Raw genomic sequence first — 20,066 nt, forward strand, 5'->3', positions numbered from 1 at the left:
TTACACCATTCTGTGTAGGAGCACTTAGAAACATGCATTCATAATTTTTTTGTTTCATAAATGTGAATGGGTCACATGTTTAAAAAGCAGAAACTAACAGATGAAATCATCTGTCTTGACAATTATATAAATTGGCAAGATATTTGAAGGGAAAACCTCCCTAACTCCCTATAAGCTCATTTCTGTTGATTCATCTGCAACGTAGTAATTATCCTGAGAATAGAGGAACAATTATTATGTGTTCTCTGGTATCTGAGTTTTACAAGTAAAACTAATGTTTAAAAATTCAAGACTGGCTTTCTTCTTTTCTTGCTGTATCATATAGGTCAGTAACTAAGGATTTGAGTTTCCTTTCTACAAGATATTATAAGATTATGGCATTTGAATTGGAAATGATAAAAATAAAAATGTTTTAGTTTTATTCAAAGTTTTTTTTTTGAGAAAATCAATGTATTTATGTTAAATTCCAGCTTAAGACTGTAACCAGCTGATGAGATGTTTGTTCTCTTTAACTTTTCTTTATGAACTACTTTGGACAGATGTTTATGAAAACAGCCTTTAATGAATAGAAAGCTAACAAGATTATTGAATATAAAGTTGTCACATTTTTATGGAAACATTTTAAAACCGTGGATTCTTAATAAAATTATAAATTAAAATTGTTTTTTTCAAAATAGTATTTTAATTTTAGAATTGTTTTATTTTTATAAATGTTCTATAAACCTCTGTTAACTAATACCTTATGTTAACATGTCATCATAATGAAAGGACATATACATTATGATTACCTAAGGTCTCTGTTGATGCTTACTTCGTTTTCTTGTTCCAAAGCTCTGAGATACTATGCTGCATTTATGTATTATGCCTCCTTTAGCTCCTTTCAACCATTGGTTTCTCTGACTTCCCTGGTCTTTAATGACTCAGATAGCATTAAGGACACTGGCTGGTTGGACATTTTATAGACTGTTCCTCAAGAAGGAGTTATCTATTTTTTTTCCTTATGATAAGATCGAGTAATTTATGACTTGGAGAATGAAAGGATATAAAGGTGGAATGGTATTCCTATCCCATTCTATCCATTCCCTTCCCTTCCTTTCCTATCCCATCCTTGCTGCATCCGACCTTAATGAGCCATCACTGCTGATGCTATCCTTGGGGTCTAGGCCCAGGAGTGAGTGCCAGGCTTTTGCATATTAAATGTGCCCCCTGTCCTCACTTCTTTCCTCTATACTCTTTGACAAAAAATTATCAAGTTTGAAGCTCTCACTAAAACTTCAGAGAGATTTAGCACTTTAAAAAATATTTGAATTTAACATAATTTCTTTTTTTTTAAATAGAAAGTGTTAAGTAAATTTAGGGACACCTGATTGTCAAGGAAAGAATTAAGAAGTATCTGCATAGAAAATGGTCTCCTTCTTTACCAAATAACCCATATGAAAGCAGCAGTCCAAATGGTGAAGAGCACTCCATCCCTGAGAATTCTATCAGTGCAGGACCACCCAACTTGATAAAAGCATCTCTCTTCTTTCATGCTTTTCTCACTGTGTTCGTCAAAAGGAAATGCCCAAGTGAGGCCAAGAATATGGCTGATATAATTTTCTATGAGTGCAAGACATACATGAACATCACAGATCACATGGATTGGAGCTAAGGTATACTGGTCAATACTATCCTCAAAACAAACAAACAAACAAACAAACAAAAAACAGTTCCAGGTCCCAGCTGACCTGCCAGCTGACTACAGAAATAAATCAAGCCCAAATTCATCACTAGGGCCAGAATTAATGTTGGACAAGTAAAGTATTTATGTTGGGTGTAAAATTTAAGGTTGTCCAAAATCTAACAAAGAACAATGATTATTATTTTATGCAGAAGTTGAAAAGTAAATATTAATGAAAAAATTAACAATGAATAAAATGTATAAAAATGATATAATAAAAGATAATACTGCCTATTACAAACAATGCTGATATGAACATAGCTGAGCATGTGCCTTTGTGGTGTGATTGAGCATTCCTTGGGTATATGCCAAAGAGTGCTATAGCTGGGTCTTGGGGGAGATGGATTCCCAATTTTCTAAGGAAGCACCATATTTATTTCCAAAGTGGCTGTACAAGCTTGCATTCCCACCAGCAGTGGAGGAGAGTTCCCCTTGCTCCACATCCTCTCCAGCATAAGCTGTCTTCTGTGTTTTTGATCTTAGCCATTCTGACAGGTGTAAGGTGGTATCTCAGAGTCATTTTGAATTGCATTTCCTGGATAATTAGGGATGTTGAGCAATTCCTTAAATGTCTTTCAGCCAAACACCCTAATGGTTGTGCTGGAATTCTCATCCAATAACTGATAGAAGTGGATGCAGAGATCCTCGGCCAGGCCCCAGGTGGAGCTCCAGGAGTCCAATTGTTGAGAAAGAGGAGGATCTGTAAGAGTGTGAATTGTTGAGACCAAGATTGGAAAAGCACAGGGACAAATAGACAAATGAATGGAAACACATGAATTATGAAGCAAAGGCTGTGGAGTCCCCAACTGGATCAGGCCCTCTGGATTAGTGAGACAAATGAATAGCTTGAACTGTTTGGGAGGCACCCAGGCAGTGGGATCCAGACCTATCCTTAGTGCATGAGGTGGCTGTTTGGAACCTTGGGCTTCCACAGGGACACTTTGCTCAGCCTGGAAGGAGGGGACTGGACCTGCCTGTACTGAATCCACCAGGTTTAAATGCATCCCGAGGGGAGTCTTGGCCCTGGAGGACATGGGAATGGAGGGGAGGGACTGGGAGGAAGGTGGAGGTGGGAGGGGGGAGGACAGGGGAACCCAAGGCTGATATGTAAAATTAAAACACAAATATAATAAATAAAAAAGGAGAAAAATAGTTAGTATTGCAATATTGCTGATTTTTCTTTTTATTGTATCATGATACATACCAAGTCAGAAAGACCACTCAGCCAAACTGAGGGAAACGTGAAATTGACAGGTATGTTTACTTTCACAATTTGGGGATGTTTCTTGTACAACTCATCAACAGCACACTGATCAAAAGGGATTGATTTCAAGAGAATACAAATTATTCTTCTTATAGGGAATATATCTGGATCTAAGGCTTCAAGCTGTCTCTACTATCACAAGGTAACATCCACAGTGCCTCCACAGTACTGACAAACCAGCTTAAATGGAAGTAGAGAATACACACACACACACACACACACACACACACACACACACACACACACATTGTACTGTCACAAGGTAACATCTATGATAACTCCACAATACCGACAAACCAGTTAAAATGGAGGTAAAGGGTGCGTGCGCGCGCACACACACACACACACACACACACACACACACACACACACACACAGGTTGGGGGGAGGTGGGAGGAAAAGGAAACTGTGATTACACTGTAAAATAAATAAATAAATTTAAAAATAAAGGAGAGAGAGAGAGATTGATTGATTGATTGATTGAGATTGCCTGTTTCTCTATGGCATGAGTTGATTATTTGAAATTTTAGGGAAAACTGGCAAACTGAAGGATCAGAAGAGTATTTAATGAATTTTGCTCTTATAATTACAGAACACTTAGCTTTTAAATGCAAAGAATGGTGTGCAAATTTGATACTGACTATTTGGTGAACTGAGATGTTTGCTTCATATATAATGCCTGGGAAATAGCCAAGTATTTGGGGTCAAAACTGTTGGTACCAGACTTTCTCCTCAGTTTGAAGTATTTCATCTCTCTATAGTGGCTAAGATCTATACTATTGTGTACCAAACCAAGAAAGTGAGTCTGCTCTTTGAAGGATACAGAGCTCCAGCAGCTCCTCACCAAGCAGGCCTTCCTTGTTTTCCACAGTCACAAACATCACTAGAGGATGCACAGAGGCATGGAAGGCATTGCCTCATATCTATGCCAAGTCTTTTGAGAGGAGTAGGAACAGGAAGCATACACCACTTAGTTTGGTATTATAATTGTTTCTTCCATTGATTTATAGATGCTGAGAACTTGTGGTTTACCAAATTATTTTTGACACAGAAGAAATAACCTTTATAATGTGAATGCTATATCATTTAAGAATCAAGTTTTATCTTTTAAAACCAAGACTATACTACCTCGTCGAGCTGCTGTGAAAAAGAAATAAATATCATCTGCTCGTGCAGGGAACACACCTAGAAGTGGCAGGGTTGCAATTATTTGCCACTTCTGTCTTTACAGCAACTTAGCGCTTGTAACAATACACTGAACAATGATAGAGAAAATAAGATAAAGTCCATCAATAACAGGTATTGCTTTTTTAGTAACATTTTGAGTTCAGTTTATTAGGTCCCAAGAAAGACCAATTTTTACCTAGAGTAAATGAAGCAAGTCAAGTCATTACCCACTATATTATTATGCACATTGCAAAAGGAACATCTTTAGTGTTAATTGAGTTAGGAAAGGTGAGGACCACATCAACCCAACCTCAAAAGGGAGAGGAAAGATGATAAAGCATCTTTCTGAGAGCTCAGAAGCGTCACTCCATCTGCACAGCTGTGACATCCTTGAAAGAACAGAAGCATCCTTTCAGAAGATGTCTGAGGCCTGAGCCTGCTATTTGTCTCAATGCTTTCATTTTTGTCCTGCACTTGCTACACATGAACAATTCTAGTGTCTGGAGTGCAAATGCTCAGTTTGTGAGGCAGCAATTATTACATCGGACATGTGGCCTTACTTGTCCATAGGTCACAAATCATACTAAGTTTTCAGTACATTGTCTAAAATGAAAAATGATGCTATATATTTTGGAATTTTGTTCTTTTAGGTCTAGTTATCTCTTTTTGGGAAACTGTTCTAATTGACTCCCCCATGGTGTGTGTGTTGGGTAGTGTTTCCTGTGCTTCTGTCTTCCATGCTTACCTTTCTTTCCTATTTCCAAGGTCCTCTGCTCCCCTCTGTTCCTTCTCTAGGATTTTCTTTCATTGTTTATCTCCTCCTCCCCACTTCCCTCACCTTTCACATTTCCTTCCTCTCTCTTTCTCTTCACTTCCCTCTTCTTTCCTTTAAATGAGTTCTTACCAGGTTGCCTATATTATCCTTTGCCAGAGGCTGTGGGAGTATACAGCAGGTGACAACTAGTGTTCAACAGGTCGACCCACCAGACAAATAACTCTTTGAGGGGAGTCCCACCTGGCATGGCTGTGGGGTCACTGATGGTAAATGACTGGTTGCTCCTGTCTGTGATTTCTCTCTTCTGCCACTTCATTTCTTCCCTAATAACAGCTAACGGTGTTCTCCCCACTGCGTGTGTTTGCCTCATGAAAATATTCTATGTCTTGGGCACAAATATAGCTGTGGATGGTCAGGAAGATGATTTCTGTTTAAGCTATGTAATTCTGATGAATGGAAATAATACAGTATTTTTCATAACTGACACAGGAAAGTAACAGTATTCTCAGTCACAAAGACAGCTAATTTTAAATGTCAGGACAAATTCAAAACAGACTAGCTGCCCCTGCAGAGAATACACAAAGACAAATTCCCAAGTGTTTATTGCTGAATCTAGGTCAGACTTGAAGCAACTTTGCTAGACATAACCCCCTGTAGTAATTGACTTTCTGCATGTACTCCCAGCCTCAGTTTCTGTCACAGGACCCAGGGTTCAGCCAACTAACTGTTATTGTTAAGTCCTGAATTTCAATGTTACTTTCTGTCTGGGAAAGTGCTATGTGAATGGCTCAGCATTACTCACTGGCCGATCAGTGTGACCTCCCTAGCTTGAGAAGAACTGTGTTACTTAACATGTGTTATGAGAATGCGTCAGACCCTGAAAACGTAACATATAATTAATCGTCCAGAGTCTGGCTGTTAGAGGGTAGTGAGTGTGAGAGTAAGGTGTGTATATGTGTGTATGCTGAAAGAGAGATACAGCTGAACATGAAGAAGTGTGTGAGACAGTGAGTGAGTGAGTTGATGAATGATGCAGTAGTGTGTGTAGTGTGAAGGCATGTAACAGAGTAGAGAGAAGAAATGTGCATAGAAGATATGGAGCTATATAAAAAAGAGATGTAACTGTATCTATGGCTGTGCAGGAGAGAGATGTATTTATGTAAAGAGATATAGCTATATATAAAGAATGTAACTATGTGATTTTCAGAAAGAGATTGAGATGTATATATGTATGTATGTAAAGATATATATATATATATATATATATATATATATATATATATATATATATATATATTTATATCTGTATGTAAAGAGATGTAGCTGTGTGGAGACAGAGAGATTTTCAGAAAGAGAAATTTCTAAGATAAAGTAAAGGAGAAAGTTACCACCAGAAAACATGTTTCCTTATTTACCCCCCAGAAAAGGTCTAGTGCTCACCATGCTCAGGGATTTTTTTTTGTTTTTTTTGGCATCCCCTGCTGCTACCTGGAAGATTGCCCTCCAGTTTGCAATAATCCTTGAACTGCTGGTTCCACTCTCAAGGTTCAGGAACCTCTGAGGGAGCACCACCACCATGCCAGGCTTCTAGAGTTCTACACATCTTTGGAAACCTGAAGTGCACTGAAGGAGTGGAGACCTAATTTAGCCAGGCATCAGAACTCACAGTGCCCAAGTAGGGATATGAATACCATCAGCTGGACTAGCTCAGAGTTGCCAAAGTTTTAAGAAATAGGTGCAAAGATGCTAAAGTCCTTACTCAAGGGAAGGAAACCACGGTGATGGCACTGGGGAAGTTAATGAGGTCTCCGTGGCTAAGGGTAGATGGAGGGTAATGTCCCTCCACTGGCTGTCTCACATACTCCTTTGCAACAATGAATAGAGTTCTGTCACCTGTTCCTCAATGGCATTTCCAACATTCCATAAATAAAATTTGGTTGACACATTGATTTAAAGAAAAACTGGTACATCAAGTAGCATTAAATCAGTTAGGGCCAACACACACCAATTTATAGTCTCTCTCTCTCTGTCTCTGTCTGTCTGTCTGTCTGTCTGTCTCTCTCTCTCTCTTTCCCCCCCCTCTCTCTCTCACACACACACACACAATAGTTTCTACAAAATTCTAGGTACTATATAAAGCAAAATGCAAATATTAATTTACTTAATCTTTTTAACTATTATTATTTAACCAAGGATGATAAAGCCTGAGGAAATAACTTTCTGAAAATTAAAAATTAATTTATAATCAAACCCAGAAAAAAATAGTGTAGTATATATATGCTCTGGCTTGAGCATATAGACACTATGAGTATGAAGTTCTACGAAAGTTCGGTTTTTTCCTAGTGACTTTGAGCAGGACTCTATTAAGGTCTCCCTCCCACCACAAGCTCCACCATCTGTGCTCCAGTCTGCATCACAAGCTCCACCATCTGTGCTCCAGTCTGCATCACAAGCTCCACCATCTGCAGTCCAGTCTGCATCACAAGCTCCGCCATCTGCACTCCAGTCTGCATCACAGGCTCCACCATCTGCAGTCCCATCTGCACTCTCTGTCCCAATGCTACATTTGAGAATAAACCTGATCACTGGCATCTAATTTATATATGATGTAATCATTTCAAGTCAGACTCTCCTTACAGTTCCCCCTCAGATCTCTTTCCTCATCTTCATTTGCTGCATCAAAAGCTCTGTCATTTCTTTACCCAGCATTGAAGCCAGACCCTTTGTGTCTCTATAACCCTGATATCAGTTTACCTATCATGATCTTTTCTTTGGTTATCTTGATACCTTCCAAAGTGTACAGCTTCCCTTTCTTTCCTGGTCACTATCTCAGTTCAGCTCTCTACCATTAGCCCTGATTCGTTTTGCCTCTGATGGTCTCAGTATTCTGTGACCAAAGCTGTCTTACGTCTTAACTATAGCATCACTCTACAGCAAAACCCCTGGATAGTATTCTCTATTTCCCTTAAAATGGAACATTAATTTGGTAATTTATGTTCCAGTCACTCTCTTGGTCTTATTTTGTTCAAATTCTCCTGCCACGAGGTACACATTTACCTTCATGCTATAGAGCTACTTAAGTTCCTCAGGTGGCTTCTGTGCACTGACTGCCTGGACCTATAAGATCCATATTTTCTTCCTTCTCTTGCTGCTCCCACTGTCTCAGTGGAACTCACCTATAGGTGGGAGTACATTATGATAATCTTGCTAACAGTCAAAGGCAATGCCTATAGTCACACTGTATGCCCACATCATTTAAGGTAGAGTCTACCTCATTGTCATTTATATCCTCAAGGTATATAACAGTACCTATAGTCCAACAGATGCCTATGTATGTTTATCAACTGAAAATGTTTTATATTTCATGGACAATCTTCAAATGCTTACAGTCATCTCTTGTGTTTCTTATTTTCCCTCATTCAGCTTTCAGTGATTTTTCTCCCATGTCTGATTTGAGATGAACACTGGAGTAGGACCTTATAAGCATGAAAATAATAAATTCTTCAGGACTCCCTTTGAAGAGAAATGGCACAATACTTTTCCGTGTAGTGACGAAACTTGAAAATATATCATGATTTCAGAATTCCTTTTAGCTTGCCCACTTACTTATTTTTCAGAAGTCAACAGTGCCAAACCGTGTGTATGACTCCTTCACTTATTCATATTATTTTCTAAATTCTATTTTTCTGGTTCAGCTCTTAGCATGTAACAACTTACAGAGAAATTTCAGCCTCTAGGGAGTTCTCTGAGAAAGAACAGGTTTAAGATGCCAGCCTCAGGCTCTGTATCTTATGTAGTTTATTAGGGGTGCTTTCTACTTTGGTAATGAAAAAGTCTGCCTGGTGGCTCAGAACTTTCAGCCTGCATTAAAACATGCTCTGTGGCTGTGGAGTGAGAACATTTTTACAGAATGACTTTGGATGATGCAGCTGCAAAATCAATTATGGTTGAATAGAATCTCCAGTTGCCAAGTTTAGTAAGAACAGAAAAATTAAAATGCTGAATCTGGTGGGTGCCCAGATGTTGTAGCCCTGCTGACTGACACATCAGTGCTCACTCTTGCTCTCCCTTTTGGTTCTTGGGCCTCCTGATATAAATGTTGTTCTTACCCTTGCCAGTAAATTCTAATTACTAGAAAAGTTCAAAATAGTAATGTAGAAATTGTACTGCACTGCCCCATTTTAAGAGTTGAGAATCTATTACAGGTGAATGATGATTGGAATCAGTAACAAAAATCAAACCAAAAATAAAGAAAAAAAATCTCCAAATAAACCCCAGAGAAATAATAGCTTTACTAATTTAATTGTCAAGATGAAAAATGATACTTGATAAAATTCAGACCTTCTTACTTTTATTAAAAAGTGTCCATATACAAAGTCTGTGGTTTTGTACATACTATATCACACTTGGAAGGCTGGTACAGGGTTTTGAGTTTGAGGCCAGCGTGGCTTACATATGATGAGAGCCTATCTCAAGAAGCACAAAAGGAAAACAAATATATATTAAGTAACAACTCCAAGAATCAAGGTAGGTTTCCCTTCCCAGTTAACTCTTCTAAAAACTCCCTCAGAGATACATGTAGAGGTGTGCCTTCAACCTGAGAAAGAATTTTAATACAATAAAAGCAAAACAAAGGTCACTGTCCACATGCACTTAATGTTATTGGGTTAAAGTGGGTGGGGGAGTGGACAATATATAATCATGGATATTCTATATCATGGATATTCCAAAATATTTTGCAATGGCAAAAAGAAAAAGCTGAAAAAGTTAAAGAGGAATTGATATTCCAGGTGACATGGGTCAGAGATAGCAGCTTCAATAGTGGTGAGAGAAGCCCACATAGAGAAGGTAGTAGTTCCACAAGGTAGTCAGCCATGGTCTAGCTATGACATGGACAGCTGAGTACTGCACATGAAGTGAGTGTATTTGCAAAACTATGGTGCTGGTGAAAACTCCCTCTGAAGTCCCACAGGGAACATGGTTTTTAAATGACATTAGACTGTCCATATAGCCAGTCAAAATAGTGTCTGTTATGGGGCTATACAGGGAATCCCTGATTTGTACATGAATTAGTTGAAATCAAGCATTCTCAACCTTCCTAATGCTATGAGCTTTTAATACACAGTTCCTTATATTGTGGTGACCCCCAACTATAATTTTATTTCTTTGCTACTTCATAACTGCAATTTTGCTATTGTTATGAATCATAATTTAAAAATCTGATATACAGGATATCCACAGGTGCAATCCACAGGTTAAGAACAACTGGTTTAATGCATATAGGCAAGTTGGAGGGGTTTTGGCTTTTTTGCTATTTGTTTTTAAGCTATATTCACAAGGCCACTGGCCACACCCCTCTCACAAATATTGTTTTATCTTCAAGTACTAGGGGTTGAAACTAGGACCTTATAAGTGGGAGTCAATGAGTTATCAGTGAACCACATCCCAGAGCTGATTGGCTTGTTTGACATAAATGACACACATACACACAAATCTCTTCACAAACCTAAAGCAAAGATTGCCTCTGGCTTCTAAAACCACTTGGGATGCATATGACGATGGGTCTCATAATTATCCTTTCATTTCCATCGAAGGGATCAACAGTTTCCCATCAGTGATTACCATAAACATTTCCCTGGAGTCCTAATGCATGTCTATTCTCCATTGTAGCCTCTTAGTATCTCCTGTGCACAGTCAGGTAACCCATTCACCTAGGTACCTTTGTGGTTAAAATACATTGGAAGAGACATTTCAACCAAGTAAGTGGTAGGACCAGAGTCATCATTGAGCACAAGGATGTTTAAAGATGTTTACCACTCTGAAGGATGTAAGTGATCAGTCTATAAGGTCTTCCACAGTTCTTACTAATATACAGTGTGCCTTTCCCACTTTGTAGAAGTAAGACTTCCCATATCAGGTGAGTGTGGCTGTGTGCTTGCTCTTGACTTCACCCACTGACAGCCTTGTTGGTAACATCTAGGCCCTAAGCACAGTTTACAATATTTATGGTGGTTCTGATGATTCATACTTCAAGACACTGGGTTTTGACTTTTTTAAGCAGGAAACTAAAATGGATGAAAAGACTCAAATCACCCAGAGCAAGCCATCAGTAATTACAAGGGAACCTGAATGGTCTCTGTCTCATTTCTTCAATTAATTTACCGTTGGTCATCTCACTGTCAGTTTGTTAGTTCCTCCATGCTGTCATGATGTGATCTGAGTACAAATGGCCACTGTTCTTAAACCAGATTGGGAGACAGAATTTTCAGACTTCCGATGAACATTTACTTTCTGCTGACATATGTTATGATCTTTCTGTCATTCTTATTTGTGCATGTAGCTATAGTTGCTGTTTGGTTAAACATTCTTTGCCATTATAAATTACATGAATAATTTCATGTGATCATTATTACATAATCATACACAGGCTATATTATATTTAAAATATTTGATGATAAGTTTGTGAGGAGTTGCAACAGACCTTGAGGACTAGAGTCTCAGGGGACACTCACCTTTATTAGGCTGCAGACATAAAAACACTTTCGTGTTGAGCAGAAGTTATCTGATGGTAGAGTCACATGAAACTGTTCATTCCTTTAGTACACTTTCCTCACAGATTTGTTTTTCTGCAAAACAACAGTACCTAAACCACCAACACTAAAAATCCTAAACAAATTCTAAAATAACTCCCAGTGGGAGTTTCCTTGGAAATTGAATATGCTACCTATAAGCCCAACAGAGCTGAAACTCTAAATGTTACTTCCATTAGTTTTTCCAAATAGTTCCCTTAGTCAGCCCTATCCCCACAATAGACTATTGTTTTGGAGACTTTCATAGTATCCACTTAGAATTTTTCTTTGCATTAGTTCACCTTAAACTTATACTATATGCAAAATAGAATAGTGATTATAGTATAACTAATTCAGATCATAAATGGTTGTGACAACAGTATTGTTAGTGTAAAATTCCCATGCAGTGTCTTGCAGCATAAACATCTAAAAATCTATAGTAAATAGATGGTGACCTCACACAGAGTGGTGTCAGCACATTTTCCAGATCCATTTTTTTCTTACCATGTAGATTTTCTTAGTTTTATCTTATTTTACTCATCCACAGAATCTACTGTTTTTAATTTTGCTTTTTTATAAACTAATGAGAATTTGAAAAGAATACCTCTATGACTACCTCCCATAGTACATGCATATATTTTCCCAAAAGGATGATGATCTTGTGCTATTTAGGAGGTAAGCTATCTCATTAGAGAAAATAATGATTTTGTTTGATGACTTAAAATATATATTAATTGTAATTTCATGTCTAGTTTTACTTTTAGAAGTGCATCCAGTTGTGTGTTCTGGACATGGCAGTGATAGTGTGTTTGGCAAATTGCAGTCACTCATTTTCTGATGCTACAAGGTGTGTGTGTGTGTGTGTGTGTGTGCGCACACAAGTGTTTAAAGAAATGTAATTACAAAGACTCCTAAGGCCAGGCCTCCCCACCACCACCACCCATAGGACCCTGCAATCTACAAGACCCACTGCCTCCCCTAAACCAGCCCATCTCTCTGCAATATCCACAAATCCCTGAGATATAGAATCCACCAACTCTGATTGGACCAAGGGCTCTGATTGGACCAAGAGTGGGCCCGAGACACAGACACAGCCAGTACAGACTGGACCAAAAGCACCTTCCTCAGATAGAGACAACTCTTACACTAATTGGAGAAAGAGATGAGTAGACAGCAGTGCAAAAATGCATAACAACAACATAAAGAGCAATATGGCACCACCAAAACCTAGCGGTTCTACAACAGCAAGACCTGAACTTCACAACATAGAAGAAGCAGAAGAAAGCAACCTTAAAAATAACTTTATGAAGATGATAGAGGCCTTTACAGAGGACATGAAAAATTCCCTTTAAGAAATTGAGGAAAAGACAAAGAAATGGAATTACAACAGGAAAAATAACATGAAATTTTAAAAACATTTTGGAAAAATTCAAACTGTGAGCTCATAGAGGAAAGCTATGAAAGTAAATATATTCATACATACTCATAAATAGATTATTTAAATAATATTTACTCTATCCACTACTCAAAAGTGTAAGGACCTTAAAGAGAACACAACAAAGCAGAGTTCTAGTTTGTTGAGGTTGGACTGTAATCAGCTGAAAATGCTCTGCCCCTATTTATTATGGCACTTTGGGTAGCCCAGTAAGCCCCTCCACTTTACTGCAGGTGGGGCCTGCTCTTGGACTAGCTACCCAATGGGAATTAGAACATGTACTTGAACTGATCATTTAAATCTGCCCTATATGATGGATTTGAGAGCTGCTTCTGCAAATCATGTTGCAAACATTTCCTTATCATAAATCTTGCACTCTACCTGCAGCCCCGAGTTCTGCATGGAACTCCATTTCAAGCTCATAGACATTAGACAAGAAATGATATCCTTTGCAAGCCAAGTTTATACATAATGTGATGATGTGTGCGAACAGAAGCCTAAAAGCCATCAGGTCATGTATCTGATAGGGCTCTGCCCTCCATATTTAGGAGGACATCATCAACTGTGTGTACTAGCCAGATAGTGTGTAAAGATAGAGTGGCAGTGAGAACCTCTGTGCCCATGGGGTGTACTTGACAATGCTCAATAGTCTCACAGAAAAAGCCAAAGTGCAACAAAGGAGGCTCCACAATCAGGTAGACTTAGGATTTCAAAGCACTTAGTCTGCTCATCACGTAGAAACAAGTCTGACTTGTGCAATTTTGTGTTGCACTCAATATAGATCATAATTTGTATCCAAGCAGTGGCACCATTTACTATAAACTGAAATAGAGTGTAAAAATATAAGGCTTATCTGTTCGCTCATAAAACATATCAGGTTTCTTATTTGCTTATTTAGAACACGGACTTTGGACAACATTGCAAGCCAGACATCAAACACTTAACTGTGTTTGCAGGTAATTGAACAAAGCAGTTTAGACTAGCAGCTGCGCTTCCTGCATCAAGGGACAGGCTGTCTTTCTTTTTCTTTGTCTTTCTTCTGAGGTTGTCTTTTATTTTCAATGGTGATACTAGTGGCTTCTGCGTTTAGTGCATCTAATTTCAGCTCCTTAAAAGGTTCACATAGAGTATTCCCTATTCTATGCTGCTTTCAGGTAGCTGTGCTATCCTAATGCAAGGCTGGAAGCCAGCAGTGGATCCTGAGACCACAGTGGCGAGAGGTCTAGTGATAACCTCCTACAACACTCTGCCCTTCTAAGTTTGAACACTTTTGCTTCTGACCATTTTCTGCTGTTCTACCCATTCTCATTAATCAAGTCCAGTACACTATGCCATTTGAATCCTACCTACTTTCCATCATTACCCCCAATTTCTAGTTGGCCTTCAACTTCTCACTATCCCAGTACCTGAAATACATACAGCATGGCCAGAATAATCCTCCTTTCCAGGTTTATCCCCTACCATAACAGTTCTAATTGCCTTAAACTTTCCAAACTGGAATTCAGTTTAGTGGTAGACTACCTTGTCTCAGACTTGCTAGGTTCAATATCCAGCACTGCAATATGAACAAGCAAATGTCTGATTGGTTTCCTAAAATTCATCATTTTTCTATTCTTTCTGCTTTGGACCACTTTGTCAATGACCAGGGTATGAGGAAAATTAACTCCTTTATTGGGCTCCATTAATATCTTATACTTATACTATAGCTAATAAACATCAAATATCAAGGTACATACCTTTGTATTGATCAACACAACTACCAAGCATGTATTTTTGCCTGCTATTTTAAAATAATCTGAAAAGTCACATATCTGGGGGCAGAAATAAAATGGGGGGTCTCTTAATTACTTAACATTGCCTGCCTTTGGTAATAGGCTCCAGACTAGACGGAATATAGAAATGTTAATGGAGAGCTTACATTTTTACTTTTCTCCACCAGATAATTAAGATTCAAAAGCAAATAGTTGAGTTATAAGACTGCCCAAATGAATACTGTTCCCAGATCCTTGCAATGCCTTCCTAGTTTAATCCAAGTCAACTCAACCTATGCATTAGATCCAAACAGTCTCTAGGAACAGTTATACTAGACAATTGTGACAGAAGACATTTGCTCCCTGCACACATTGGGTACAGTGAGCACTAAAACAACAATAACAACTAAAACCACAGCATGGTTCCCTAAGTACCATTAGGATTTCTCTTGGATTAGAGTTTTAGACTTCAAGGGTTTTTTGGAGGGGTGGTGTGTTCACATACATACATATATATGTATGCACAAAAAGTAATAAATGTAAAAATTTTAAATGGTAGGAAATTATCATGTACCCTAAGATCTATGACTATCTATAAAAAAAATTGCTCATGGTTTTGTAAGAGACACAAACCCAAAAACTCAAACATGCTTCAATATCTAGACCTCAAGATTTACCAGTTTTCTTTACGAGTTATACTTCAGATTAAAAAAGAATCCATGAATTGCTATTTCTTTGTACTTCACATTAAGACATATGAATTTACTTTGAGATACCCACATCTCTCTCACACACACACACACACACACACACACACACACACACACACACACACACACACACCACACTCTCCTAAGTTGGATTGAGAAGACCCAACCTCACAGTTCTGAATCTGTATAGTCTAGTTACAGACGAGGATGGCAAGTGTAAAATTCTTAGTCTCAGGAACTAAGTCTTAAAAGTACATCCTCAATCACCCTGTCATCCCTCAAAATTATGTGAAGATGATCATCCCATTGAAACTAAACCTTAGGGTTTTAGCCACAATCACAGTTAGCACTATACTAGCAGTATGCTTTGTTTATTCTAGCATTCAGAGTAAGAGACCAATAAGGAATTTATTATGTACTTCAATTATCAATAGGTATTACTCTTGTTTTATAAATGAAAATGTTTTATTAGCCAATTCCTCTAAAGCAATGATGCTGTCTCTACCATGCCCTTCAGGAACTCAGCACAGCTGGTATGCCTTACACTCACAGGCCCTATTAGGTTCCCAGCATACATGCAAGGATGTAGAGATGCCACCAAAGGTGCTACACTCAAATCACAAAGGAAGATAATGTGTTAGTATTCAAATCCTCTGTGTGGCTTCTACTTTCCATTCTTCTCAGCTCTTCTGCTGAAGTATCTGTATAATGAAAGTCTACTTAGGGGGCCCTTTAGTAGCCAGGTCACATGGGTCTTATCAACACTGGAATTACCCTCAGTCCTGTTTTTGCTACATTTCCCTGAGTCTACTAATTAACCTCCAACACAAAATCCATCCAGGCTGACAGGATTTAGGTAAACAGGAGCTTATTGTGTTCCTTTCTTTTCAATTTAAAATATTTTAAAAGAGAATCTTATACTTGCATACTATAGTTATATAATTTCCACTTTACTCTCTATCCTCCAGGTCCTTTTATGTCCCCTCCACTCTCTCAAATTCATGACCTCATTACTGATGCATACAATAATGAATATTGTTGTATATGAATATATATATATATATATATATATATATATATATATATATATATATATATATATAACACATGCTGAGTCCATTTAGTACTGATAATATGTAAATATGTTTAGGACTGGTCACTTGCTTGTGGCTAATCTGTCAGGAGGCTTATCCCTGGAGAAGACTGATTGTTTGTTCTCTCTCTCTCTCTCTCTCTCTCTCTCTCTCTCTCTCTCTCTGTCTCTCCATCAATAGTTTGGAGTTCTTCATCTAGGAGTGGCCTTGTGAGGTGAGGTTTCCTCCATCAGTGTTAACTTTGTCAACTGGTATTGTCATTGTTACAACCACACTGTTGAGATTTTACGGGTGTATATGAATTTCCTGTCATAATAGAAGATACTGTCTCTCAGACACCCTTGTCCTCTGGTGTTTACAATCTTTCTTCCCCTCTTCCATGATGTTTCCTGACCCTTAGGTATAGGAGTTTCACTGTAGATGTATTAACTGGAGTTGGGTACCCATGGTCTGTTATTCTCTACCTTAGACTGGTTGTGGCAATTTTAGATAGCAACTTCCCAAAGTAACCTATAGGATACATGTCAAAGCTGATCCTGTGGTGATCTAAGCCATTAGCATCACCCTAACCTCTTGGATGCTCCTGATACCTGCCACAGCTCCAAGACTGTGGCTTGGGTGGTAGTGGTGCTTCTAGATTTTTTTCCAGTCTGTTTGTCATGTCAGTGGCTGAAAGTTGTTACAGATTTTTATTAGTTTGCCTGTGGCCCATATTTCAGCTTCCCTTTTTGATATTTCAGAGCTTTGCATGTCTCTGGTTTTATGTCTAGTATTCCATCATTTTCTCCTCAGGCTATAAACTCATTACTCGGCTGGCTATACATTCAATTGCAACTATAAGGTGGTATGATTAATCTCGAATCTGATGTTACAAGCTCTGTAGGTTTGTACTATGAAGCAATTATGATCAAAATTCACAGTAAGAAATTTAAAATCAAATTAACACATTGGTCAAAGTCAACCAAAGAAACAGACCTCACAAGGAAGCATACGATTAATTAAGAACTGGCTCTAGTTGGCAAGGAGGGGTCATAAAAAGCTTCAGTTTCTTCATTTATTAAGTTTCTTCATTCATCTTACTAGAGGATTGTCATTGTGAAGCAGTAAAAACCAAAAATGGGACTGTGCTTTCTTCTCTGTTCCCAAGGCCTGGCACCGGGAGAGATGATGGGGCAGATGAGTCCAAAATCTTCCAGATTATAGGTACAGCAAGTCCAGTGCCTCTGTTAAAGTCTAAAGGCAATCAAAGGAAGGGAAGCCTTTTTGTCACTCTCAGGCTTCTGGTTGCTGGATGAAGTTCTTCCAGATCAGGCAAGGTGACCCTATTCAATCAATCTACTAAGGACGATTCACCTTATTAATGAACCTCCTACAGAAGCACCTCCAGGAAAGCTGGCACAAGTATCTGGACACCCAGTATTTAAGTCAGGTAAGAAAGCACAGGCAAAAGAGCTTCTGATATTTGGGAGTCCCACAGGAACACCAAACTACACCACCATAAGGTACATGCAGAGGACCTAGCTCAGACCCATGCAGGGCCCATGTTTGTCCCTACAGTTGCTGTGAGTCCCTGTGAAGCCTCCTTAGTTGATTCTGTGGCCTGTGTTCTCATGGTACCCCGACCCCTTTGGTCCTACAGTCCTTCTTTCTCCTCTTCTGTGGGGTTCCCCTGACTCTGCCCAGTGTTTGGTTGTGGGGCTCTGCATCTACTCCCATCAATTGCTAGACAATACCCCTCTAATGATATTTAGGCCAGGCTCCAGTCTATGAGTATAGCAGAATATCATTAGGCATCATTTCATTAACTTTTTTTTCAGTTGTGTTGGTTCTATCCCAGGGTCTCTGGGAGTCTTGTCTCTACTGTGTCAGTTGTGGGATCCCTCTTGTGGCCCGGGCCATAATTTGGACCAGTCACAGGTTGTTCCCTTCCACAAGTTCTGCACCACCATTGCCCCAGCACATGTTATAGGCAGGACTATATGGGTGGAAGATTTGTGACTAGGTGGATGTCCCAGCCCCATTGCTAGAAGCGCTGCCAATAATTATTTTAACAGCCAGTGAAACTATAGCAATACAACAGGCCATGCACAGTGCTAAAGATATGAGTGGAAAATTAAGACTATGAGAATCATTACCTGATTTTTAATCTCCAAAATCTAAAATGCTGGGTATTTTTATTTCCATATTCTAGGCAAATACTTTTTTAGTGAGTTAAATTTATATTTAGTTTTCTATGTTTCTGTTTATTGAGACAGGGTCTCAATATGTAGTTCAGGCTAGCCCTATATTGTTATCCTCACATATCAGCATCACGAATATTAAAATTATTGGTGTACACACCAGTCTAGGCTTCTTTTTCTATATTCTTTGAGATACTACACAGAATACGGGAAAAACCAAATTTAGATTCAGACTTCCATCTGAATTGAATTCTTCAACATATTTGGCCATAATTTCATATGGCAATGTCATCTATCAGATTTTTAATGGAATAAGCATTATATGCCTTCTCTGAGTAGTTAGATGCAACAAAGACAGGCTGGTGTGGTACTAAGGCATGCAGGCTAGACCCATACTGTGTGGGTTCAAATCTCAATTCTACTTCTGAATCCTGTGTAAATAGTCAATTTACCATTCTGTGCTTCGGTTTCATCATTCATAAACTGAGGACTATAGTGGAGAGCTGTTACCATGACAGCAAAACAGATACTGGAACCACACAAGTCCTCTACAGCTTGCTGTTACTTCAGACTCTTACAAATGTATAAAGTATTTCCACTTGATTCTCTTACCAGAAATTGGGTATCTCTGCATTTAAATGTGAGCTCCCATCAAGAGTGGTGGTACATGTCTATAATCCAGGTACTCAGGAGGCTGAGGCAGGAGGATCACGAGTTCAAAGCTGGACAGTGCTGTATAGCAAATTCTAGAACAAGGGTTCTAGACCAGACCTTTGAAAAACAAACAATAAGCAGGGAATGGTGGCACTGGCCTGTAATCAGATCACTTGAGATGCAGAAGCCACAGGAGGACCAAGAGTTTAAGGTCATCCTCAGTTATGTAGCAAGTTAAAGGTAACTCTGTGTCAAAACAATAAATTACAAAAAAATAAGACAACAAAATGTAAGCTCATAAGAGCTGTGATTTGACGTCACTATGACTATGGCACTAGTCTGTGTGTGCGTGTGTGAGAGGGAGAGAGACAGACAGACAGACAATAAATGGATGGATGGATGGATGGATGAATAATGAATGCATGAATGAATGAATGAATATCTCCCCTGAGACAGTCACTGACTGCTTAGTATGGAAGAATGACAATGAACATTCTGGTATAATTACAGTTTTGTGGAAGAAATATTAAACAAATGTCTAAACATTTGTGTGTGTGTGTGTGTGTGTGTGTGTGTGTGTGTGTGTATACAGTCTTATTAAATTTATAGTCTGATAAAGGAAACATATTAGAAACTTGAATTTATTAGTGCATTAGTTACATGAGCACATGTTATGGTAATGCTGTGAAGCAGGGTAAACTGAATAGGATTTTATTGATGACTGTGCATGCTATTGAGCATGGTACG

The 20,066-nt window shown here is 38.6% G+C and overlaps 1 protein-coding gene across 1 annotated transcript in view; it reads right to left on the reverse strand.

Moving 5' to 3' along the window:
* Positions 1-7,466, reverse strand: part of LOC118586262 (B-cell scaffold protein with ankyrin repeats-like) — a 120,528-nt gene extending 113,062 nt beyond the window's left edge. The window contains exon 1 of the mRNA XM_036191384.1: positions 7,308-7,466. Coding sequence (XP_036047277.1) covers positions 7,308-7,466 — 159 coding nt within the window. The remainder of the gene's footprint in view (positions 1-7,307) is intronic.
* Positions 7,467-20,066: the final 12,600 nt, after the last annotated feature.

This window comes from Onychomys torridus, chromosome 6 (genome assembly GCF_903995425.1).
Source record: "Onychomys torridus chromosome 6, mOncTor1.1, whole genome shotgun sequence".
Lineage (NCBI taxonomy): Eukaryota > Metazoa > Chordata > Mammalia > Rodentia > Cricetidae > Onychomys > Onychomys torridus.